This window comes from Callithrix jacchus, chromosome 4, assembly GCF_049354715.1.
Source record: "Callithrix jacchus isolate 240 chromosome 4, calJac240_pri, whole genome shotgun sequence".
Classification (NCBI taxonomy): Eukaryota; Metazoa; Chordata; class Mammalia; order Primates; family Cebidae; genus Callithrix; species Callithrix jacchus.
Window position 1 is genome coordinate 63524046 of NC_133505.1, and position 25894 is coordinate 63549939.

The following is a 25894-nucleotide window of genomic DNA, read 5'->3' on the forward strand; positions in this document are numbered from 1 at the left end:
AATCACATGGATATAGGCATTTTAAACATGTTTCTTTGTTATTTCCTTAAAGTGCCAAGTTAAATAATCATTTGTGGCATTGTTAATTATATAAAAATTTTATAAATTTATAATGTTTTTATAATTTTATAAAAATTATTTAAAATTTTTGACTGGGTGAACCTACCTAGCTTTTGGAGTCACATTGCCTAGGCTAGCAGTGAGCAAACTGCAGTAAGGAGATCCACATACAGAGCTCTCTTTTAACATGACTCATAACTTTCCTAATACACTAATGTACAAATAGCCCTTATTATTTGAAAATATGAAATAATCTACTCATAATTTTAAAATATTAAATAAATATAATTTAAATCAAATTTCTATATGATAATTTAAAAGAAAGACGTTATTCTTTATAAGTGAGGCTTTTCCAGTTTGGAATAAACATGTGTGTTTTATTTTCTTCTGTGTGAGTGTATGGTTTCTTCCAATCAGTTACAGGGCAAAATAATTGCAGCCATTATTTAAAAAATGCCATGCTATAAAACATTTGGAATTTTACAAAAATTATAAAGTTTTCATCATATCTCTTTTGTTTAACAATAAATATACATTTAAAAGTATATTTCTAATATTTCATTTTTCTTTTTGATATGATTTCTTTTTAAGTAGAAAGCACTTGCATGGATTTTTTTGGCAACTTTGAATTTGCTTATATATTGTGACTACCTTTCTTGTTTAGTAAATATATTGAGAGTAATTCTTCTAACAGCTGGTGCTTCTCTATTACTATGATGTTTCTTTTCCCTAGACTGTGTCGGTGTCTGTGTCTGTCCTCACACTGAGCTGTATCGCCTTGGATCGGTGGTATGCAATCTGCCACCCTTTGATGTTTAAGAGCACAGCAAAGAGGGCGCGTAACAGCATTGTCATCATCTGGGTTGTATCCTGCATTATAATGAGTCCACAGGCCTTCGTCATGGAGTGCAGCACCTTGCTCCCAGGCTTAGCCAATAAAACCACCCTCTTTACAATGTGTGAAGAGAACTGGGGTGGTAAGTACCATATGGTGCATATACTGGTATTTATATTACAGCAGCAAATTGAAAATTGGATTAGCATAGCCATTGTAAAGCTAGGCTTGTATATCTTATTAACATTTGTGAATACAGTTTTGCAAGAGCATCAAAACCAACTTGAATTTCAAAACAATTTCACAGAATAACTCTACCTGTCTGAATCCTTTGGAGATGTTATCTACTGTTTTCTCATTGTCATATCTTTCAGATAGGAAATGAAAGGAGATTATTCTACAATTCAGATTTGGTTATTTTAGTTTTTCTTAAACTCCTTAAAACAAAAAGCAATACGGAATACAAATCCAATTATGTATTCTTAAATGATCTGAGTTTTATAAGATGGTGCAAACCTGTATTGTCTAAAGTGTCAGGGTCCCTAGTGGACTTTAAATATAACTGGATTTTTTTATTTTAAGACCACGTCCTGGTTCATATGGTTCTGAGAATATGACCAGAGTCAGTATGTGGTTCTCTAAGTCAAATTATCCAAATTTGTTTTCTCTATTCATAATACATTGAATTGGTGAGTTTTGTTACTAGGATAATTATTATCCAATTTAAGAATTACGGGCGTCAGGCATGGTGGCTCATACCTACAATCCCTGCACTTTGGGAGGCTGAGGCAGGTGGATCACAAGGTCAGGAGTTCAAGACCAGCCTGGCCAACATGGTGAAACCCCATCTCTACTAAAAATACAAAAATTAGCTGGGCATGGTGGCACCTGCCTGTAATCCCAGCTACTCTGGAGGCTAAGGCAGGAAAATTGCTTGAATCGGGACCAGGGAGGCAGAGGTTGCAGTGAGCCGAGATCACACTGCCGAGATCACACTTGGGCTACAGAGCAAAACTCATCTCAAAAAACGAAAACAATTATAGTAAATATGAATCAATCTGATTTCTCATCTGACGTGTATGATGTGAAATTTATACAATCAGGTTTAAAGGCTTTATGTTTCTTTCGTTCAAAATTCTTAGAATCAGTCTAAGATTTTTGTGTAACAATGAGAATACTTCTATCAATACCTGATGCTAGCACAAATCTGGGCACAGGAAAGAATGACAGAAAATAAAATAACCCTGCGTTTTAGCATAGCATGCACTAATTTCAATATATCACATGAAATCTGAAAAAAACAATCTGACCTCTTCTGTGTAAGTATACTAAAATGGCTCATATTTAGGGAATTTTTACATTAGAAAATAATTTGTTTATTAGAAAGATGTATCAAAACAAGCAGTGCACACCAGAAATTAATTATGGGTAATATTCTTAAATATTATAATCTTTGAATTTCTATTACTTCCTACCTTGGTGTTTGTACTAGAACATCAAAAGGGAAAAAGTCAATCACTGATGAATTAGACATACTACAGCGAGATAATATTTAAGAGAGGCTAGGATTATTTTACACACTGTCATAAGACCTATGATAACTAATATTTTACAGTTTGTTTTATCTATCACCACAAATATCAAATCTCCGTCTTTTATTAAAATTTACTTTTTTTTTTTTAACATTGCATTTTTTTTTTTTTTTTGCTATTTTTTCCTCTGGATCATGTTCAGTTTTTCCCAGTTAATAGTGCCAAAAAAACAAAATAAATAAAAATTTCCAATATGGAAGGAATATTAATTAAGTGTCCTATATACCATTTATTAATGCTTAAACAACACCTTGAGAACTTAGTATATGTCAGGCATTGTGCCCACCTAGAGAGAAACAGACTCTGCTTAAGGGAGCACACTCTATATAGTAAGGCTTAAAAAATACACACATTTTTATAGAATAATCAGAATTTTTGCATCGTTAGATACGAAGTGCTGGGAACAGAAATGAGAGACCAAACTCAGCTTTGTCCATTTGAACAAAAGCTTACAGAGGAGCTGCTAACATTTCAGCAAAACATTAAAGATAAGATGGAATTCCCCAGGCTGGAAGAGGGAAAAGGATGTCCAGAAAGCAAGAACACCCACATCATGGGTGCTACATTAAGAAGAAGAAAGAGAGTCAGAACTTGTAGTTTCTGGAACATAGGGGCAGGTAGTCTTAAATAATTGAGTTTGGAAAGAGGATGGGTTGGGGACTGACGGTGGCATGTCTCTTACACAATTCTTTTACATTGACTTATATTTAGAAAGCCTAAAAAGGTCTTTCTCAGAATCTTGTTTTAAATTCAACAGTAAATTTAGTCCCAGAGAGATTATATTATTTTTTCAAGATTATGAAGCAAATATGTACATTTAAATCTAAAGCTTCCAACTCTTAAGTTGGAATTCTTTAAGTTATAGAGATTGCAATGAGATAAATATACAAATATTTTTCAGTATATGTCAGCAGTATTTTCTCTAAAGTATTCTGGCAATTAGTTTCTGCTTTTATAAACTTTTCTGTTTTAATGTTGCCCTGAATAATCAAGTAATGGTAACCTCCATTAACAAAAAGATTGCAATGCCATGGAATCCTGTTCAGTTATTATGATTAAGGAAATAGAAGTATGATTTTTAAATTACCTCAGAGTAATAAACATAAATACTTAACACTCATTTCTACACTTGTATTTTATTACCGAACTCTAGCAAGGACATTTTCATTAAAAAAGAAAACAATTGATGAATATATAAAAATCTAAACCTGGCCTTCAGAAGTCATTTAAGAAAACTATTTGAAGACGATTTTATAATAGCCCATAATTAAATGTGTATAAAGGCTAAAATTAAGTATTGGATTGAATTGATTATCCACAAAATCCAACTTAATAAAAGCTATAGAATTAGTTTTTCAAATATTAAATGAAATTGCTAATAACCTGTTTTTAAGAAAAACATAAAATAATTCAAGGCACATTTTTATCTTTTTTATTAGACATTTATTATGAGGATTTTTACATAGCATGTAAAATGATTGTTCATGTAAACTATTTATAAGCCCATGTTCAAATTATAATGTTAAACCTTGGCATATACATGATTTTCACAACTTAAAAATACCATAGAAAAGTATATTTTACAGTGTCAGTTCTCTAAATTCAAACATTTTTAAAGGCCAACTGTCATTTAGCCTAATTTTAAAAACTATTGTAAAATATCTTCTATTATTTGAGATCAATTTATGATCTGTGTTTATCTTTATTCTAAGTTAAATAAAAAATGTAGTTATAAAATAGAGAGTAATATCACAAATATCCTATATTATATTACATAATATAGGATATTAATAAAATAACCAATATTACAGTAGAAAAAAATCAGAAAACAATTTGGTCAGTTAATACATATCTATCAAATAACTTCTGGAAAAGTTCTGTAAATGCTATTTTACATATGGTGCAAAATAATTGAGAACTCTATCTAACTAAAACATTTACCATAAATATGTAATTATGTGTGGATAAATGATTTCTAAAACTAATTATATTCATTATTGCCTGTTACTTCTTCATAAAAAGGACCATAAGCCATAATTTCTGGCAGACACACACAACTCTCAAGAATTTAAAAAGAATCTTAATACTTAATAATTTTTAAAATATACATTTGTATGTTCACTGTTTGCCTCAGTCATATCATTTCATACTTGCACAATTTTAAAATTGTTCCAGAATTAACCTGCAATTTTTTTATTACTTGGTTTGTAAATTCATAGTTCTACAGAAAAGATCCTATAGAAAGAAACTCTTGGCCAGGATGGGTGGCTTACGCCTGTAATCACAGCACTTACGGAGGACTAGGCAGGCAGATCACCTGAGATCAGGAGTTCAAGACCAGTCTGACCAACATGGTGAAACCTTGTCTCTACTAAAAATACAAAAATTAGCCGGGTGTGTTGGTATGCACCTGTAGTCCCTGCTACTTGGGAAAGGGAGACAGGAGAATTGCTTGAATCCGAGAGACAGAGGTTGCATTGAGCCGAGATCATGTCGCTGTACTCCAGCCTGGGTGACAGAGCGAGACTCCGTCTCAAAAATACATATATACATATAAACCAAAAACTCGTTTAATACCCTCAAAGTTATAATTGCTTCACTATTCATTATCCAGTGTTTAATTAGTATGTACTATGTACTATTAGTCAAAAGTTGTTCTGGTCACTGGAGATTGGTAATATCTCTTTTTTTGAATCTTAATGACAAATTGTTCTTTGGTGGGCTAAAAAAATTGGAGCCCCTTTTTTAGTCATAGTAATTATGGCATCTGGCCTATTTAGGTTTGAAAGCATATAAATATGTATATAGGTGTATTAGTGGGAACATTTATTAAACACATTTATTAGAGGAGAAATAGTAAAATATATTAAAGATTCAGGTAAACTTAATGAACCCCTAAACTTTAAAAAGACAGTCCAAATTGAATATTGGGAAATTATATTTAATTTACTTGTTCATTCAATTATTGACAAGTGTACCATGAAAGAGGAATGTTTGTAGTTTTTAGATAATTAAGATAACATGTTGGTTGAATAATGGACCCTAACTCATCTGAGAGAAATTAAGTTTTGCCTGTCAAATACGTGATACGACTCTTTAATCTCTGATTTCAAAGACTAAAGATCCACATTTGTTCTTTATTAGTTAGTTTCATATATATAAAATATTTATTTAGATTGTGCCTATTCATCAGTTGAGTAAAAACAGTAATTTTTAGTGGTTATCAACATTAAAAATACTGTTTTTTTATATTAAAGTAATGCTTTTGTGCAACAAATTTTGTGTAGCTATATTCTAGGTCATACACAAATGTCTTCAATACATTGAAGACATTGCTTATCAAGTGCAGAAAGACTTCAAAGATATTTTCATCACACATAACTTAAAATTTCAGTGGCATTTCTGAGTTTTTAATCATCTTAGACTCTAAGTGTGAAATGAGGAATTTAGGACTGTCATTTTTCCCCAATTATCTATTATAATCTCCTTATTAAAACAATCTATCATACCCTGGAATGATAATTTTGCTTGATCAACTTTTTTCCATATCAGTGTTCATTATCATAATATGCATTCAGAAATTCAATTATATTTTTTTCTAATTATTCATAAATATACCAAATACATAAGGAGCGTTTGCTACCATCTATTCAAAATGCCTGTTATCGCAGTGATGTTGTCCATAGCTGCAGTTGAAAAAATGTTGACTATCAAATCTAGTTTCCTCTAAGCAGACATCAGGGCTTCACATGCATGTAAGTTTCAAAGTCATATAGATTTTTTAATGCTGAAAGCTCATGTGATACTTCTTCAAAACAAATAAAAGTTCAAAGCCTGTGAGTTGCCTGAAAGTGCTGAGGTCACTTTCAGATTCCTTTGAAATTGGCCCACCAAATTCTGTGTAGGCTGTGGCACTTCAAAGGGAAAGACTGTTTGTTATTCCTCCAGTCAGAATGCTTGAATTTTATTGCTTTTTATGTAACTGGCCTGTTTTACAGGATCAACTTGAAAGAAAGTTAGAAACTGATGAGGTAGGTGAATGCTACCTGGGCAAGAAAGAAGCTAAAAATGACACTTCAAATTGGTCTCTTAGACCTAGGAGCTAAAAATACAAAAATTAGCCGGGCATGGTGGTGTGCACCTGTAGTCCCAGCTGCTGTCCCTACTGAAGATTGCAGGGCAGAAAGACATCCAAACCAAGAGAATATGGGTTTAGAAGGATGAATACTGGTGGCTCATGCCTGTATTCCAAGCACTTTGGGAGCTGAGGCGGGTAGATCACGAAATTAGGAGTTCAAGACCAGCTTGACTAGCATAATATGTTGTTTAATGTTATAAAACCTTAAAATTATCATTTTATTAAAGGTACATTTATGTATTTTTAATAAAAGCACACACACCACAGACATACTATGCTTAAAGAGTAATTTTGTATATGTTCCAATAAGTGCACAAAAAGAATCATTGTCAAATTTCTATTGTATTTAGTTTTCAAAAATTTTTTACATCTGTATTTGGAGATACAACTGGGAGTAGTCTCCCATTCCTCAGGGAACTTACATTCTAATGAGGAAGAATCAATTGTTTATATTTTCTTCCCATTTTAATGAAAGCATTAGTTATTAGGTTTTCATTGAGTCAGGTCCATTTTGTATATGAAAGTTTGCAACAATCCAAATTAATTTTGTTAATAAGACAGATGTAATCAAGTCAAATAAAAGGCCTTTTAATAACTGAACACTTGACTTTTGATAGCAGAAATTAACAAATAGCTAATTGTTATTTCTCTGAGTACATTCAGTGAAATTAAGACTTCACATTTGGTACACTTAGTGCAGGTGTATATACTTTTACTCAGAATATACACATATACTGAGTAAAGGTAAGTTGTTAAATATTATGATTTTTTTTCTCCTTTGCATATATACTATGACAATGAAATCATATAAGAGGTAAATATGTACTTTGAAGAAAAGCATTGATGTATATCTTTTTTAAAAGTCCATCAGTTGTAATGTAAGATTTTGTTGTTTTGACTTTCATCCCAGGTGAAATTTATCCCAAGATGTACCATGTCTGTTTTTTTCTGGTGACATACATGGCACCACTGTGTCTTATGGTGTTGGCTTATCTGCAAATATTTCGTAAACTCTGGTGTCGACAGGTATGTAATTTCAAATAATTTGCCTGTGTTATTCCTCCACACATAATTTGTAATTTGTTATTCCTTCCAAATAATTCACCTGTGTTTTTTAGGATGTACTTATAAACAAAATTTAAGAATGCACTGAACCAACATAACATGTTCAGGAAAGTATTACATTGTGTGTTCTAAAATAATGAGAACCTAAACATAGAAATATGTCTGAGCATTTTTAGATTAATATTTAGGAAATGTATTTTATAATCTGATTGGTACTTTACATTTTAAACAAAATTTAACGTCTGTGATTAATTGACTCTTGTCTAGGAATAACATTGATTTTGCTTTCTGTAAGAAATAGCAAATAAAAATTCCTTTAGAGTTTTTTGAGACTATAAGTCTAAGAGATTATATTTTTAATCGGATTTATTTAATACATTTGAACATATGGGTTAAATCTCCAACTTGAAAGATTTTATTTTTTAGAAGATTATAGGACTCAGGCAGAATGTCTAATTTTAAAACTGTATACAATGCTGATTTGAGGTTACTATACTTTGTTAGATGATTCTGTCTGCTCTGTCAGTGAAGGTTTGTATTCTTTCACTTAGTTATTCATTCCTCAAATATATATCATGAACTTTTGACACACATGTCTCATGAAAAAGCTAAAAATTCTACTTTTTGCCATTGAGTAATTCATAGTCTAGAGAAAGGGCATAGTCAGATGCAGGGGGAAAATTACTTTAAATATAAGCACAGAGAATCAGAGCAAGATGTCCTAAAAGGGTATCTCATCCAGGCAAAGTAACATTTAAGTTAAACCTTGATGATTAGAAGGAAATCACCAACAAACACATTTAGTGGTTTGTAAGATAGAGACAAAGGATATGGCTCAGTCTCTCAAGTTTTGTAAAATGTATCCAAAAATGCCACAGTTCTTTAGATCTATTTCTCTCCTTCTCTAAACTTACAGCCAATAATTAGTTTATTTTTTTATTTTTTTATTTTAATTTTTTATTGGATTTTAGGTTTTGGGGTACATGAGCAGAGCATGCAAGACAGTTGCGTAGGTACACACATGGCAGTGTGCTTTGCTTTTCTTCTCCCCTTCACCCACATTTGGCATTTCTCCCCAGGCTATCCCTCCCCACCTCCCCCTCCCACTGGCCCTCCCCTTTTCCCCCCAATAGACCCCAGTGTTTAGTACTCCCCTTTCTGTGTCCATGTGTTCTCATTTTTCATCACCCACCTATGAGTGAGAATATGCGGTGTTTCATTTTCTGTTCTTGTGTCAGTTTGCTGAGGATGATGTTCTCCAGATTCATCCATGTCCCTACAAATGACACAAACTCATCATTTCTGATTGCTGCATAATATTCCATGGTATATATGTGCCACATTTTTCCAATCCAGTCTATTATCAATGGGCATTTGGGTTGATTCCAGGTCTTTGCTATTGTAAACAGTGCTGCAATGAACATTCGTGTACATGTGTCCTTATAGTAGAACGACTTATAGTCTTTTGGATATATACCCAGTAATGGGATTGCTGGGTCAAATGGAATTTCAATTTCTAAGGCCTTGAGGAATCGCCACACTGTCTTCCACAATGGTTGAACTAATTTACACTCCCACCAACAGTGTAGAAATGTTCCTTTTTCTCCACATCCTCTCCAGCATCTGTTGTCTCCAGATTTTTTAATGATCGCCATTCTAACTGGCGTGAGATGGTATCTCAATGTGGTTTTGATTTGCATCTCTCTGATGACCAGTGACGATGAGCATTTTTTCATATGATTGTTGGCCTCATATATGTCTTCTTTCGTAAAGTGTCTGTTCATATCCTTTGCCCACTTTTGAATGGGCTTGTTTTTTTCCTGTAAATCTGTTGGAGTTCTTTGTAAATTCTGGATATCAGCCCTTTGTCAGATGGGTAGACTGCAAAAATGTTTTCCCATTCTGTTGGTTGCTGATCCACTCTATTGACTGTTTCTTTTGCTGTGCAGAAGCTGTGGAGTTTCATTAGGTCCCATTTGTCTATTTTGGCTTTTGGTGCCAATGCTTTTGGTGTTTTGTTCATGAATTCCTTGCCTACTCCTATGTCCTGGATAGTTTTGCCTAGATTTCCTTCTAGGGTTTTTATCTTGCCAAGTCTTATGTTTAAGTCTTTAATCCATCTGGAGTTAATTTTGGTGTAAGGTGTCAGGAAGGGGTTCAGTTTCTGCTTTCTGCACATGGCTAGCCAGTTTTCCCAACACCATTTGTTAAACATGGAATCCTTTCCCCATTGCTTGTTTTTGTCAGATTTATCAAAGATTGTATAGTTGTATGTATGTTGTGTTGCCTCTGGTGCCTCTGTTTTGTTCCATTGGTCTATATCTCTGTTTTGGTACCAGTACCATGCTGTTTTGATTACTGTAGCCTTGTAGTATAGTTTGAAATCCGGTAGTGTGATGCCCCCCGCTGTGTTCTTTTTGCTTAGAATTGACTTGGCTATGCGGGCTCTCTTTTGGTTCCATATGAAGTTCATGGTGGTTTTTTCCAGTTCTGTGAAGAAAGACAATGGTAGCTTAATGGGGATAGCCTTGATTCTGTAAATTACTTTGGGCAGTATAGCCATTTTCACAATATTAATTCTTCCTAACCATGAACATGGAATGTTTCTCCATCTGTTTGTGTCCTCTCTGATTTCGTTGAGCAGTGGTTTGTAGTTCTCCTTGAAGAGGTCTCTTACGTTCTTTATGAGTTGTATTCCAAGGTATTTTATTCTTTTTGTAGCAATTGAGAATGGCAGTTTGTTCTTGATTTGGCTTTCTTTAAGTCTGTTATTGGTGTAGACGAATGCTTGTGATTTTTACACCTTGATTTTATATCCTGAGACTTTGTTGAAGTTGCTTATCAGTTTCAGGAGTTTTTGGGCTGAGGCGATGGGGTCTTCTAGGTATACTATCATGTCGTCTGCAAATAGAGACAATTTGGCTTCCTCCTTTCCTATTTGAATACCCTTTATTTCTTTTTCTTGCCGGATTGCTCTGGCTAGAACTTCCAGTACTATATTGAATAGGAGTGGTGAAAGAGGGCATCCTTGTCTAGTGCCAGATTTCAAAGGGAATGCTTCCAGTTTTTGTCCATTCAGTATGATATTGGCTGTTGGTTTGTCATAAATAGCTTTTATTACTTTGAGATACGTTCCATCGATACCGAATTTATTGAGGGTTTTTAGCATAAAGGGCTGTTGATTTTCTCTGCGTCAATTGAGATAATCATGTGGTTTTTGTTTTTGGTTCTGTTTATGTGGTGAATTATGTTGATAGACTTGCGTATGTTGAACCAGCCTTGCATCCCCGGGATGAATCCTACTTGATCATGATGAATAAGTTTTTTGATTTGCTGTTGCAATCGGCTTGCCAATATTTTATTAAAGATTTTTGCATCTATGTTCATCATGGATATTGGCCTGAAGTTTTCTTTTCTTGTTGGGTCTCTGCCGGGTTTTGGTATCAGAATGATGTTGGTCTCATAAAATGATTTTGGAAGGACTCCCTCTTTTTGGATTGTTTGAAATAGTTTTAGAAGGAATGGTACCAGCTCCTCCTTGTGTGTCTGGTAGAATTCGGCTGTGAACCCGTCTGGACCTCAGCTTTTTTTGTGTGGTAGGCTCTTAATTGCTGCCTCAACTTCAGACCTTGTTATTGGTCTATTCATAGTTTCAGCTTCCTCCTGGTTTAGGCTTGAGAGGACACAGGAGTCCAGGAATTTATCCATTTCTTCCAGGTTTACTAGTTTATGCGCATAGAGTTGTTTGTAATATTCTCTGATGATGGTTTGAATTTCTGTGGAACCTGTGGTGATTTCCCCTTTATCATTTTTTATTGCATCTATTTGGTTGTTCTCTCTTTTATTTTTAATCAATCTGGCTAGTGGTCTGTCTATTTTGTTGATCTTTTCAAAAAACCAGCTCTTGGATTTATTGATTTTTTGAAGGGTTTTTCGTGTCTCAACCTCCTTCAGCTCAGCTCTGATCTTAGTTATTTCTTGTCTTCTGCTGGGTTTTGAGTTTTTTTGATCTTGCTCCTCTAGCTCTTTCAATTTTGACAGTAGGGTGTCAATTTTGGATCTCTCCATTCTCCTCATATGGGCACTTATTGCTATATACTTTCCTCTAGAGACTGCTTTAAATGTGTCCCAGAGGTTCTGGCACGTTGTGTCTTCGTTCTCATTGGTTTCGAAGAACTTCTTTATTTCTGCCTTCATTTCATTGTTTACCCAGTCAACATTCAAGAGCCAGTTGTTCAGTTTCCATGAAGCTGTGCGGTTCTGGGTCGGTTTCTGAATACTGAGTTCTAACTTGATTGCACTATGGTCTGAGAGGCTGTTTGTTATGATTTCAGTTGTTTTGCATTTGTTGAGCAGTGCTTTACTTCCAATTATGTGGTCAATTTTAGAGTAGGTGTGATGTGGTGCTGAGAAGAATGTGTATTCTGTGGATTTGGGGTGGAGAGTTCTGTAAATGTCTATCAGGTTTGCTTGCTCCAGGTCTGAGTTCAAGCCCTGGATATCCTTGTTGATTTTCTGTCTGGTTGATCTGTCTAGTATTGACAGTGGAGTGTTAAAGTCTCCCACTATTATTGTGTGGGAGTCTAAGTCCTTTTGTAAGTCATTAAGAACTTGCCTTATGTATCTGGGTGCTCCTGCATTGGGTCCATATATGTTTAGGATCATTAGCTCTTCTTGTTGTATCGATCCTTTTACCATTATGTAATGGCCTTCTTTGTCTCTTTTGATCTTTGTTGCTTTAAAGTCTATTTTATCAGAGATGAGAATTGCAACTCCTGCTTTTTTTTGCTTTCTGTTTGCTTGGTAAATCTTCCTCCATCCCTTTATTTTGAGCCTTTGTGTATCCTTGCATGTGAGATGGGTTTCCTGGATACAGCACATTGATGGGTTTTGGATTTTTATCCAATTTGCCAGTCTGTGTCTTTTGATTGGTGCATTTAGTCCATTTACATTTAGGGTTAATATTGTTATGTGTGAATCTGATACTGCCATTTTGATGCTAAGTGGCTGTTTTGCCTGTTAGTTGTTGTAGATTCTTCATTATGTTGATGCTCTTTAGCATTCAGTGTGATTTTGGAATGGCTGGTACTGGTTGATCCTTTCTATGTGTAGTGCCTCTTTTAGGAGCTCTTGTAAAGCAGGCCTGGTGGTGACAAAATCTCTGAGTACTTGCTTGTTTGCAAAGGATTTTATTTTTCCTTCACTTCTGAAGCTCAGTTTGGCTGGATATGAAATTCTGGGTTGAAAGTTCTTTTCTTTAAGAATGTTGAATATTGGCCCCCACTCTCTTCTGGCTTGTAGTGTTTCTGCCGAGAGATCTGCTGTGAGTTGATGGGCTTCCCTTTGTGGGTGACCCGACCTTTCTCTCTGGCTGCCCTTAGTATTCTCTCCTTTATTTCAACCCTGTTGAATCTAATGATTATGTGCCTTGGGGTTGCTCTTCTTGCGGAATATCTTTGTGGTGTTCTCTGTATTTCCTGCAATTGAGTGTTGGCCTGTCTTGCTAGGTGGGGGAAGTTTTCCTGGATGATGTCCTGAAGAGTATTTTCCAGCTTGGATTCATTCTCTTCGTCCCCTTCTGGTACACCTATCAAACGTAGGTTAGGTCTTTTCACATAGTCCCACATTTCTTGGAGACTTTGTTCATTCCTTTTTGTGCTTTTTTCTCTAATCTTGGTTTCTCATTTTATTTCATTGAGTTGGTCTTCGACTTCAGATATTCTTTCTTCTCCTTGGTCGATTCGGCTATTGAAACTTGTACATGCTTCGCGAAGTTCTCGTATTGTGTTTTTCAGCTCCTTTAATTCATTCATATTCCTCTCTAAGTTATCTATTCTTGTTATCATTTCCTTGAATCTTTTTTCAAATCTTTTCTCAAGGTTCTTAGTTTCTTTGCATTGATTTAATACATGCTCTTTTAGCTCACAAAAGTTTCTCATTATCCATCTTCTGAAGTCTAATTCCATCATTTCGTCACAGTCATTCTCCGTCCAGCTTTGCTCCCTTGTTGGGGAGGAGTTTTGGTCCTTTCTAGGAGGCGAGGTGTTCTGGATTCGGGTGTTTTCCTCCTTTTTTCGCTGGTTTCTTCCCATCTTTGTGGATTTGTCCGCTGGTCGTCTGCGTAGTTGCTGACTTTTCGATTGGGTCTCTGAGTGGACACCCAGAATGTTGATGATGAAGTATTTCTGTTGCTTGGTTTTCCTTCTACCAGTCTAGCCCCTTCACTGAATGACTGCTGAGGTTCGCTCCAGACCCTGCTTGTCTGGGGTGCACCTCTAGCTGCTGTGGCACAGCGAGGGATGGTACCAGTTTCTTTTTCTGCTCTCTTTGTCCCAGGATGATGCCTGCCTAATGTCAGTCTTTTGGATATAGAGGGGTCAGGGAGCTGCTTGAGGAGACAGTTTGTACTTTATAGGGGCTTAATTGCTGAGCTGTGAGCTCTGTTGTTCATTCAGGGCTGTTAGACTGCTATGTTTGATTCTGCTGCAACAGAGCTCATTAAAAAAACCCTTTTTTTTTCTCAAATGCTCTGTGTTGAGGGGTTTGGGCTTTATTTTTGGATGTCTGTTGAGGTCCTGCCCAGCTAGGATGCAGACTAGCCACTGTTTGCCTGCCGAGGCTCCGCCCTGCTGTTGTGAGGCTCGCCCTGGCTCCGCTGTTCTGCTGTGTTCTCCGCCATGCCCTGCGGTGGAGTCTTTCTGTTGTAGCGGGTTGCCTCGGCAACGGCAGGCTGCGTCAGCAGTGGGCGTGTATCTCAGTAGGGATGGTTTGCCTCGGTAATGGTGGACGCCCCTCCCCCACAGAGCGTCTCGGGCCGTCTGCACGGGGCTTGTTTGAAATCGCGGTTTTGTTCGTCCCACTAGGCCACCCCTAACGCTCTGTCCCTGCAATCCCCTGGGCTGGCCCACTGTCCAAGTCTAGCTCAGTCTCAAGTCCAGCCCTCTCACGTCTCTGGTTGCCGGTTCAACAGGGCACCCGTACAAGCGAGCCCTGTGGGGAGCGCTGGGCAGGGCCGGCCGCCGCCACCCCAGCTGCTGGCTTCGCCAGGCGGAGGTTCTGCCTGGCTCCCGCGTCTCCTCTTTACTTGGGAATTTCCCCGTTCCGTGGGCAACAAAGATCAGTCTAGAAATGCAGCTCAGACTCACCTCTCCGCAGACACAATGAGAGCTCCAATCCTGGGTTGTTCTCACAGCGCCATCTTGAGCCCTTTAATCAGGCTTGTGGAAAGCTGTCCCATTAGTCTGTTTTCTCTGACTCGTTTTATTCAACTGAAAAGATTTACTGAAGTCATCTTAATTCATTAAAAAGATTTCACAAACACTTTATTTGGTCTTGGAGGATGTGTGTTTGTTTTTTTAATCAACCCTTATTATTCAAAGCACTTTTGAAGATCATCTTTCACTGATTGGATATGAGCAACACTCATATTTTTCAACACAATGTGGCTTATAATTTCAAAATTTCCTCTTTTCTTCTACTTTTACAAAAAAAGTCATTTTTTATGACCTTATCAGTGCAACCAGTAGCAACATTTATTAACATTTTGTTTCCCATCATTTTTTTTTACTATAGAAACAAATGTGGACCACTATAAAACATGAGTGGTGATTTTCTAGATGTTGATGACAGTTTTCTCAGCACTGTCCACCTGCCTATGAAGCCAGTGCTTATATTTTAGGGTGGTTGTTAATGCAGTTTCCTGCTTTTTAGTACCTATACCTATTATTATATCTGTCAAATTTTGTTATATTATTCTTCTATTAAAAAGTGTGGTTTACGACAACAGTTCTGTTTCATTCATATTACAGGTCAGTGGGGAAGGGTGGCTGGGGCACTGGGCTCCATGTGTTTTCTCATTTCAGAACCTAACCTAAAGAAATGGCACTTCCTGGGACATGCCATTCTGAGACTGAGAGAAAAAGAAAATTGGAAGAAAAGTGTAGTTTCTCTTAGTGTCTTTTATGAACCAGCAGGTGTTACATCTCATTTTTTGTTGGCTAAAACAAGTCACATGATTGATCCTGACCATGAATTGGGGAATCATTCTTTGACAGAAAGACACTGCAGGTCACAGGGCAATGGGGAGTTTCCTACAAGCTGGGGATTAATAATCTGGAATGATACACCATATAGAAGTCAAAAACACAAGGGCCAGACTGCATGAATTTAAATCCTGACTCCACCGCTTAGTAGTTACATAAATTTTATAAATGACTTAAATTTCTGTGACTCCCTTTATTCACTTTAAAATGGGGTTGTATAGGATCTTCCTCATAGGTTTGTTAACATGCATTCAGGTGTGTCCAAGCGAGGGAACACAATTGTGGGTTCTTAGTTTCTGTTTCTCGTTGGTCCAGTAAAGCCCTTTCCTCAACCCTCTTTTTGCTTATTGCCAGAGACAGAAACTAAAAACCATGGCTTCAGGCTGCTAACAGCCTGAAACAAAACAAAACAGAACTACAACAACAAAATAAGGTGGGTTGGACAAGTTTGCTTAGATGAATTGATTCAAGTGCCTAAAATATAGAAAGTGCTCATTAAACAAAATATTTTAATGGATGTTGCTTAATAATGGCCTTTCAACTAATTGTACTTATGTTTCTAAAATAACATGCATGTGTTGAATTGGTGTATGTGACTTTTTTAAAAAATGCATTTTGAAATACCAGTATAGTGCTTCTTATTTGTCTGTCTTCTCTACTCTACTAATATAAAGATAGTCTCACTGTCTTCTTTGTATCCCTAGAAATAGCACCTGCTAAGAACACATTAGTAGCTTTTTTCATAAGAAAAAAGTGAGTAGAATAAGAGAAAGTGTTGGGAAAGTTTCAACAAAAGGGGTCGAAGAGAATCTATTGACCAGTTACTCAGATAAAAGTTTGTAGAAATAGATTTGAATTAGAAAAATTTCCTGAAGGGAAAAAAGCATTTAATGAACATGTAAGAGAAAAGATATTTTAGATTTGGATGGAGATTTTGTTGGGGAATGTTCAGTGTTAAGATTATCCACTATTTCTTTATTTTTACTAGTTAGTGTGCATTGTATAAAATAGATGATTATAATTTCTTATTCATTTATTTACATATTGAGATACCTTTACAACTTTAAAGATTGTAATGTGCCTGTCTTGTTACCATCATATCCCTAAACTTATCGTGGTACCATCAGAGAAAGTATTTTAAAAAGTTTGTTAAATGAATAGGTGATGCCAAAATCCAAAGAATTAACTTTCCATCATTTAAGCTTAAGTTTGAAATTTCCCAAACTCTAAAATAAATTTTAAAAATAAATTGCATCACAGATTCAGAAATAATCCCTGTTCTTTTCATGAATTATCCTTATTAGTACAAGGCACCTGATTCGAAAGATTTGCAGTAAAATGCTTGGGCTGTGAAACTAAAATCATTTACAAAACAGAGTGAAATGGAAAATGCTCAGTTCAGCTGCCCTTACTTTAGCAGCCACAATAAAGTGAATTAATCCCAAATTGGTGGTTATGTAGAATTCCGCTTGAGCAACTCTCAATTTCCAACTGTATCTATAAACAAAGTTGTAAGGCATTGTGTGTGCCATAGGCTACATCAAGTAAGCCATCAAATGAAGAGCTTGTCCTATTTGCTTAGAATTATAGAGATGCATGAAATCCGTTATGTACTTTTGAATTAGTAAGTATAAGATTATTAGTGAGCAAATTGTGTGCCCTTGTCTGACTTTCTCAATAAGTCTCATTAAAAGAATTGGCTAATGCTTTGCTGTAATCAACTACTTAAATTCTCTCTCTCTCTCTCTTTTAATTATATTTTTATTTTTTGCATTTTGACTCAGAGTACTCTTGACTGTAGAGTTTCAGTCAAGAAATTCTACAGACTATTTTTTAAAACTCATTTTTTTAAAGAACTTATTCTTAGCTTGCTTGGCCCTTTCATTTTTCTTTCAATTTTTTTTCTAGTTCAGATCCTTCATATAGATCAACACTAAATCTTAATCATCATGTGAACTTGTGTTAATTTATTTCACAAATAAATTATTTATGAAGCACATACTCTGTATCTGGTATGGTGTGAGGTACTGAGGATGGACTGTAATAGATACTTTGGTCTGAAACTATAGTTCAGCTTTTCAAGGCCTTTGAAAGACCTTTCTCTTTCTGGCTTTTATCACAAAGTTTTCTGCTGCTTTTTATTCAGCACTCTTCTAAGAGAACTTAAGATAAATAATGTTTGATGATGACAAATAAGTCTAGTTTGAGAAAAAAGATAGCAAATTACAATTGTAGGGGCAGAATCAGGAAGGCGGTAGCTCCAGTCCATGGAAAAGTATTAAAGAGCACCAGTAAAGGAAACTAGACAGGTAAATACAGTAGACAGTATAAACATTTTTATCTTCTGTTATCTGATATGAAGAACAACTGCATAAAATAATAGTTATAAAAACGTGAAGATTCAGATTATAGCGTATACAGATGTAATTCAAAAAAGGAGAAGGAAATGGAGCTGTATTGGAGCAAATTAGTTTTATACAATTAAAATCACATTAGCATAATCTAAGCACATTGTTTAGATTAAGTTGCTAATTTTAATCCCCAGTGTTACCACTAAGAAAATAATTTTTTTGAAAAATGTAGAAATATAGGTAAAGAAACAAAAGAATTAAAATAGTATACAGAAAATACTCAACATCAAATAAAGCATTAGTGAAGAAATAGAGGAACACAAGAGAAGTCACAAATAGTAAAATGGCAGATAAAAATTATATTTTCTTAACAATTAAAGTAAATATAAATGAATTAGATACTTCAATCAAAGGGCATAGATTGACATAATAGATAAAAACCAACCAATAAAAAAAATCCCATGATTCAACTTTACACTGTTTAGAGACATACCTATGCAGATATACAAATAGGTTAAATGTAAAATAACAGAAGAAGATGTACTAAAACAATCACAAATAGGGAGTTAATGTGGTTAACTAAAATTAGACAAAGAATATTACTGTACATAGAGAGGGACATTTCATAATGATGATAGAGTCTATCCATCTGGAAGATATAAAAGTTGTAAACATACATTTAACAACTGAAACCCAAAATACACCAAGCAAAATCTAGTAAAATTCAGGAGACAAATAGGCAATTAGACAATTAGAGTTGAAAACGTTAATACTCACAAGCTGTAATGGATTAAAAAAAAACAGGCAGAATATTAACAGGAAAATAAAAGATTTAAACAAAACTATTAAACCACTGGACTTAACAGATATTTACAGAACACTCCATCAAAAACAGAAAAATGCATATTTATCCCAAGTGCACATAGATCTTTCTCCAGGTTATAAGAAATGTCCTAAAGCAAGCCTCAATATAGTTTAAATAATCAAAATACATTTTCCTACCATGATGGAATTATATTAGAAATTGATTATAGAAAGAAAATGTTTGAAATTTATAACCATTTGAAAATTAACCATCACACTTTTAAATAATCAATAGGTAAAAGAGGAAATCAAAAAGGAAATTAGAAAATGTTTTTGGATGAGTGAAAATGAAAACACAGCATAGATACACATATGAAATACAGCAAAACAAGTGCTCAGAGAGAAATTGATAGCTGTAAGCATCTATATTAAAACAGAAGAAAGACTGTAAATAAAAACAACCCTCCAAAAGAAACAAACAAACCAAAGGAAAAAAAAAAGCATGAGAAAAATCAAAGCCAAAGCAGATAGTAGGAGAGAAATAATAAAGATTAGACAGGGAATAAACAAGGCATAGAAAACAAAAGAAAAAATATATAATCCTGAAAGTTGGTACTTTACAAAGATCAGAGAAAATGACAAACCTTTTCCTAAGTTAATCTAGAAAAAAGAGAGAAAACAAAAATCACTAACAACAGAAATTATCTTCCCAATTTGATTTGCTTTTGCTTATCTATCACTACTGTCATTACAGAAATAAGAAGAGGATACGAGAACAGTATGAAAAAATTTATGCCAGAAAATAGCCTAGATGAAATGGACAATTTCATAGAAGAGAGAAACTACTGAACTTGACTTAAAGAGAATTAGGAAATCTGAGTAGAGATTAAATTACTAATCAGGAGACTTCCCACAGAGAGAAGCCCAAGTGGCTTCACCATTGAATTCTACTCAACATCTGAACAAGAATTAATGCCACTCCTTCACAACTTTTTCCAAAACTACTAAAAGAAAAAACACTCTCATTTCCTTCTATGAGGCTGGAGTTTGCCTGATATTAAAACCACAGACATTACAATAAAATAAAACTACAGACCAATACAGATATAAATATAGATGTGAAAGTATTCAACAAAATGCTCTCAAACCAAATTCAACAATATATAAAAAGAATTATACCCAATAAACCAACTGTGAATTAGCATGCTGTTGCAAGGTAGGTTTAACATAATGAGATGCAACGTATTAATGAAATGTAATGCAACGTATTAATGAAATAAAGCTATAAAATCACATCATCTTAGTAGTGCAGTAAAAGCACTTCAAAAAGATACAATATGTTTTCATGATAAAAATACTCAACCATCTGGGAATAAAGGGGACTTCCTCAATTTGACAAAGATCATCTATGAAAACTTGATAGCTGACATCATACTTAGTGATGAAAGACTGAATATTTCCTTACTAAAGTCAAGAACAAGACAAGTATGTCTGCTATAACCATTTTCATTCAATATTGAATGGAACTGATTCTCTGCAGGGCAAACAGGCAAGAGATAATATTAATAGTAATAAAAAGTAAAAGTCATCAAGATTGCAAAATAAGAGGTAAACTATTTCTACATGTAGGTTAGGTGATATTTTATATAGAAAATCCTAAAGATTTTGCAAAAAAAAAATGTTAGAACAAATAAAAAGTTCAGCTAGTTTTCAGGATGCAATATTAATATACAAAAATCCGTTTTATTTTTATACATGAGCAAAGAAAAATTCAAAATGAAATTAACAAAAATTAATTTAAATAGCAATAAAATTAATTAAATACCTAGAAATAAATTTAAGAAAACAAGTTTAATAAGAGACTTTGGCCAGGCTTGGTGAATCATGCCTGTAATTTCAGCACTTTGAGAGACTGAGGTAGGAGGATCACATGAGGCCAGAAGATCAAGACCAGTATGGTCAACGTTGCAAAACCATGTCTCTACTAAAAATACAAAAGTGAACCATGCATGGTGGTGCAGTGCATGACTATAATCTCAACTATTCAGGAATCTCAGTCATGAGAATCACTGGAACCCAAGAGGTGGAGGCTGTAGTGAGCAAAGATTGTACCACTACCCTCCAGCATGGATGGCAGAGTAAGACTCTTGTCTTAAAAAAAAGGGGGGGCTTTAACAGAAACATGTATATTTAGGGAATGTCCAGAAATTATAGAAATGTGGATTCTATGTAGCAGTTATAATCCCTTATAAAGAAAATTATGAATTCACTCTATTGCTGAGCATTCTAACATAGGCAACAAAGATCTGGGGAGAAAATTACCCTATTTTTGTATTTAAAAAGGTGCATCTATTCAATGATGTGGTTCTAGTCTCTATGTAGGCAACAAAGATAATCAAAAGGAAATAGTTCTGAATTATTAAAAATAAATATGTTGATCAAATCAATAAAATAAATAGATAATACGCTGATATTTTCAAATCCAATACATGAATATCATTTACAGTCTTAATTACTAGAAACTTCAATGAGTAGACCACAGTTATACAAGTTTCTCCAGTCATTTCAGAAGTATTTCCATTCAACCATCAAATAGTCCATATCTGTAACATCTTGTTCTACATCACCATATTCAGTTTCAGGAAGTTTACCAGTGCAATTCTTGAATCATATGTAGTACAGGTTAAGCATCTCTAAACCCAAAACCTAAGTCTAGCTGCTCTAAAATTCCAAACTTTTGAGAGCTAACATGATGCTAGAAGTGGAAAATTCTCTTTCTACCTCATGGGACAGGTCATGTCAAAGTCAGCCAAAACTTTGTTTTGTGCCCAACAATTTTAAAAATGTTTGATAAATTTGTTTTAAGACTATGAGTATTGAATGTTTATAAAACATAAGTAAGCTTTTGATTTAGACTTAAGTCCTATGTAAAAGATACCTTATGTATGTGAAAATAATAAAAAATCCAAAAAAAAAAATCTCATATCTGAAACACTTTTGGTCTCAAGAATTTCAGATAAGGTATATTCAATCTGTACACAACATGTACACCTTCAAGTACAAAATACTGAAGAAATAAAATAAAGGACTAAATAAATGAAAAGATATTCCATGTTCATGGATTAGAAGATTCAATCTTATTAAAATAGAAATAATCTCCAAATTAATCTGTGAATTCAAAGCAATTTCTATTAAAATTCCAGATGGCTTTCATGTTTTGCATACAAATTGACAAACTGGTCCTAAAATTAATGTGGAAATGCAAGGGACAGAGAATAGCCAAAATAATCTTGGAAAAGAAACACAAATTGGAAAACTTACCTCTGAATGTCAAATCTTAATAAAAAGCCAAAGTAATTAAGACAGCATGGTACTTGTATACAGCTAGTCATATAAATCAATGGAATAGAATTCATAGCCCACAAATAAACTCTCATATTTATGATCAATTGAGTATTGACAAAGGTTTTTAACACAGTTCAATGGGAAAAATCATAGTCCTCACGTGTTAAGATAACTATGTATCCAAATGCAGAAGAATGGAGTTGAACCTCACCTCATACCATATTCAAAACTTAACTCAAAATGAATCATAGACTTATATGTAAGAGCTAATCTTTTAGAAGAAAACACAAAAGCAAATCATCATGTCCTTGGCTTAAGCAGTAGGTTCTTAAATATGACACCTAAACCACAAGCAACAAATGACAACATAGATACATTAGACATTGACAGAATAAAAACTTTTGTGCTTCAAACTGCACCATTAAAAAAGTTAAAAGTCTATATAATATCTGCAAATCATATATGTGTTAAGGGATTTATACCCAGAACATATAAAGAATTCTTATGAATTAATAATTTAAAAAATAATTACAAGTAGGCAAAGATTTGAATAAACACTTCTGCAAAGAATATATTCAAATGGTCAGTAAGCACATAAGAAGATGCTTAACACCATTAGTTATTAGAGAAATGTTAATCATTATGAGACACCTATTCATACTCAATAGCATATACTTGTTTTTTTTTTTTTTTTTTTTTTTTTTAAAGGCAGTAATCATCATTGGTAAGGATGTGGAGTAATTGGAATCCTCCTACATTGCTGGTGGGAATGCAAGACGATGCAACTGCTTTGGAAAAGAGTTTGGTAGTTCCTCAAAATCTTAGAGAATTATTACATTACCCACCAATTCAATCTCTATCTATACACCCAGAGAATTGAAGACATGTTTACACACAAAGTTACACACGAATGTTCATAACAGCATAATTCATAGTAGCCAAAATGTGGAAACAATCCAAATGTTATCAGTGAATAAATGGATATACTAATTGTGCTATATGTAAGCAAAGAAATATTATTCAGCTATTAAAAGACATGAAGCACTGATGTATGCTACAAGATTGATGAATCTTGAAAACATACAAAGTGAAAGAGGCCAGGCACAAAAGGCCATATATTATATAATTCTGTTTGCATGAAATGTTGAGAATAGGCAAATACATAGAGGCAAAATAATTTGTCCTTGGCAGGAGCTGGCAGAGTAGAAAATAAGAAATGACTGCTAATTGATTTGGAGCCTCATTTGTGGGTGATGAGAATGTTCTAGATTAGACAGCAATGATGTGATGATAGTTGCACAACTCTATGAATATTCTGAAAATCATTTATTCGAACCTCTTAAAGCAGTGAGATTTATGGTATATGAATTATATCTCAATAAACCTTTTTTATTTGAAGAAAGAGCAAAAATGATGGGATATTTCAAAATTTTTTAAATGGAAGAATTCTTTCTTTTTCTTTTTTTACAATGTTCTTCTGCTGAAACCACAGGAAAGCAAAGAAAGGTTAAACACACAATTTGATATGTTAATATAATGAGAGGGTTATTTTTCCTGTATTTCTGGTTAAAGTTTTTTCTGTACTCCTATGGACTTTAAAATGGTCCATAGAAGGGCAAAAAATGAGAGTACCTGTATCAAGTCCCAGAGAGCAGAGGGAAAACCATTTTTTACAAAGAAGTCATAGACTGTGTGACAGCATAATGTTGCGAGATAACAGATCTGGAGTTGGACAAGGGGCAGGAGGCATCGTGAGAAGATCAGGTACTGCAGTTGTCATCCAAAAGGGCCATGTGCACACTGTGAAAGTGGAGATATTTATAGTGAGAATGAAGCTAAGAATTTGTTAAGGGATGAACGAAGGGACGAATAAAATAATAGTCCTCATGGTAAGAATTTAGCATGCAAATCTTAATACTAACAGAGCAGTACCGAGGTCAACAAAAAGTGTGTCAAGAAATCATGGAATTTAACTCTTCCTCGGAGTTGGAACATAGTCATGCTCATATGGTGTTGGGTGTAAGGGGCAAGAAAAATTTTTACGTTTTCCTGCTGAACAGGGAAAAGTAAGGAGGTTATTGTTTCATATGAGACAGCCAGTGCCTACCAAATATTTGTTCTACTCTATGATGATGAAGTGGATAATGGTTATAGAACACGGTAAGGGGAAAGGAGCCTTGCCTAAAAGTTTCTTAGCACTTAGCAAATGGAATAGGCATTTGCTATGTATTAAGAAAAAGCATCTTCCAAACTCTCAGACTCATCCAGCCATGAACTTCACTCTGTTCCTCTTCCTCCCAGATAAAATTCTTGACTTATTTCCATTGGTCATTTTTTTCTCACTCACCACCACCGCCACTGATTTCTCAGCCCACTTCGATCTAGCTTCAACTTTCATCACTACAGTGAAACTGCTTACACAAAGGTCACCAATGATTTTAAAGCATATGTATTTTTAAAATTTATTGCTTGGTCTTTTGCCAGCATTAAGCAATGTTACTCATGATTTAATTGCTCATATACTTTCTTCCTACGTTGACTTGAATACTTTTTGCTTTGAATACTTACCTTTCCTTCCCTGGCCAGTAAATGCCACTTTCCATGTTTTATATGAGGTGAATATCAAATATATACATCAGACTAGTCCTCTGGGATACACACAAATACACATAAACACTCATTGTACCTTCATTATAAATCTTGAAATGAGTTTTCATAAGCCATGCAACTAAAGTTTAAAAAAGAATAAATTCTTTTCTTAAATTGTTTTGGCTATTCCATTTCTTCTGCACTTTCATAAAAAATTAAAATCAGTACTTTAATTTCTACAAAAAAGACTGTTGTGGTATTGAATGTGATTAATTGCATTAAATCTATAGATCAACTGCCATATTAACAATACATGAACATAATGAATCTATTTAGGAGTTATTATCTCTTTGCAATGTTTAATCATTTTCAGTATATATTTTGCCAATATTTTATGAAATATGTACCTAAAACACATTCGTTATTGAAACTTTTAAAATTTAATTTCCCATTTATTGCTAGTATATAGAAGTGCAATTAATTTTTGTCTATTGATTTAGTGTCCCGCTTCTGGCTAAATTCTTTTATAAGTTCTAGTGGGTTTTTTGTGGATTCTTTAGGATGATCTTTGTAAGCAATAATTTCTTCTTAATAGAACCAATATGTAGGCTTATTTATTTATTTATTTATTTATCTTTCCTTCTTGTATTGGCTCAACGTCCAGTACAATATTCAGTACAAATGGTGAGAGGAGACTTGATTTTTTGAGTGGTAAGCTAACACTTCATTGCTAGAATAAATCTAATTGAGCAAGTAGTATCATCCTATTTTGATATATTGCAGGCTTTGATTTGATAACATTTTTAAGGACTTTCTATCTCTATTCATGAAGGATATTTAGTTGTTAGCTGTCTTTTGTTGTCATATCTTTAAATTATCAAAATAAATGTGGCCTCATGAAATTTGTTGAAAAATGCATTTTCTGTACATTTCATCAAAAGTCTGAATAAAAGTGGTATTAGTTATTCTTTACTGTTTGATTGAATTCATTATTGAATCTATCTGGGCCTGGAGATTCTTTTGTAGCAAGGTTTATAAGTACAGTGTCAGTTTTGGTCAACTTTGTCTTTCAA

The 25894-nt window shown here is 34.3% G+C and overlaps 1 protein-coding gene across 4 annotated transcripts in view; it reads left to right on the forward strand.

The window, feature by feature from the left end:
* Positions 1–25894, forward strand: part of HCRTR2 (hypocretin receptor 2) — a 110253-nt gene that overhangs the window by 72983 nt on the left and 11376 nt on the right. For all 4 annotated transcript variants that reach the window (XM_054254128.2, XM_035295939.3, XM_078370704.1 and 1 more), the window contains exons 3-4: positions 794–1037; positions 7536–7651. In XM_054254128.2, the coding sequence (XP_054110103.1) occupies positions 794–1037; positions 7536–7651 (360 nt within the window). The remainder of the gene's footprint in view (positions 1–793; positions 1038–7535; positions 7652–25894) is intronic.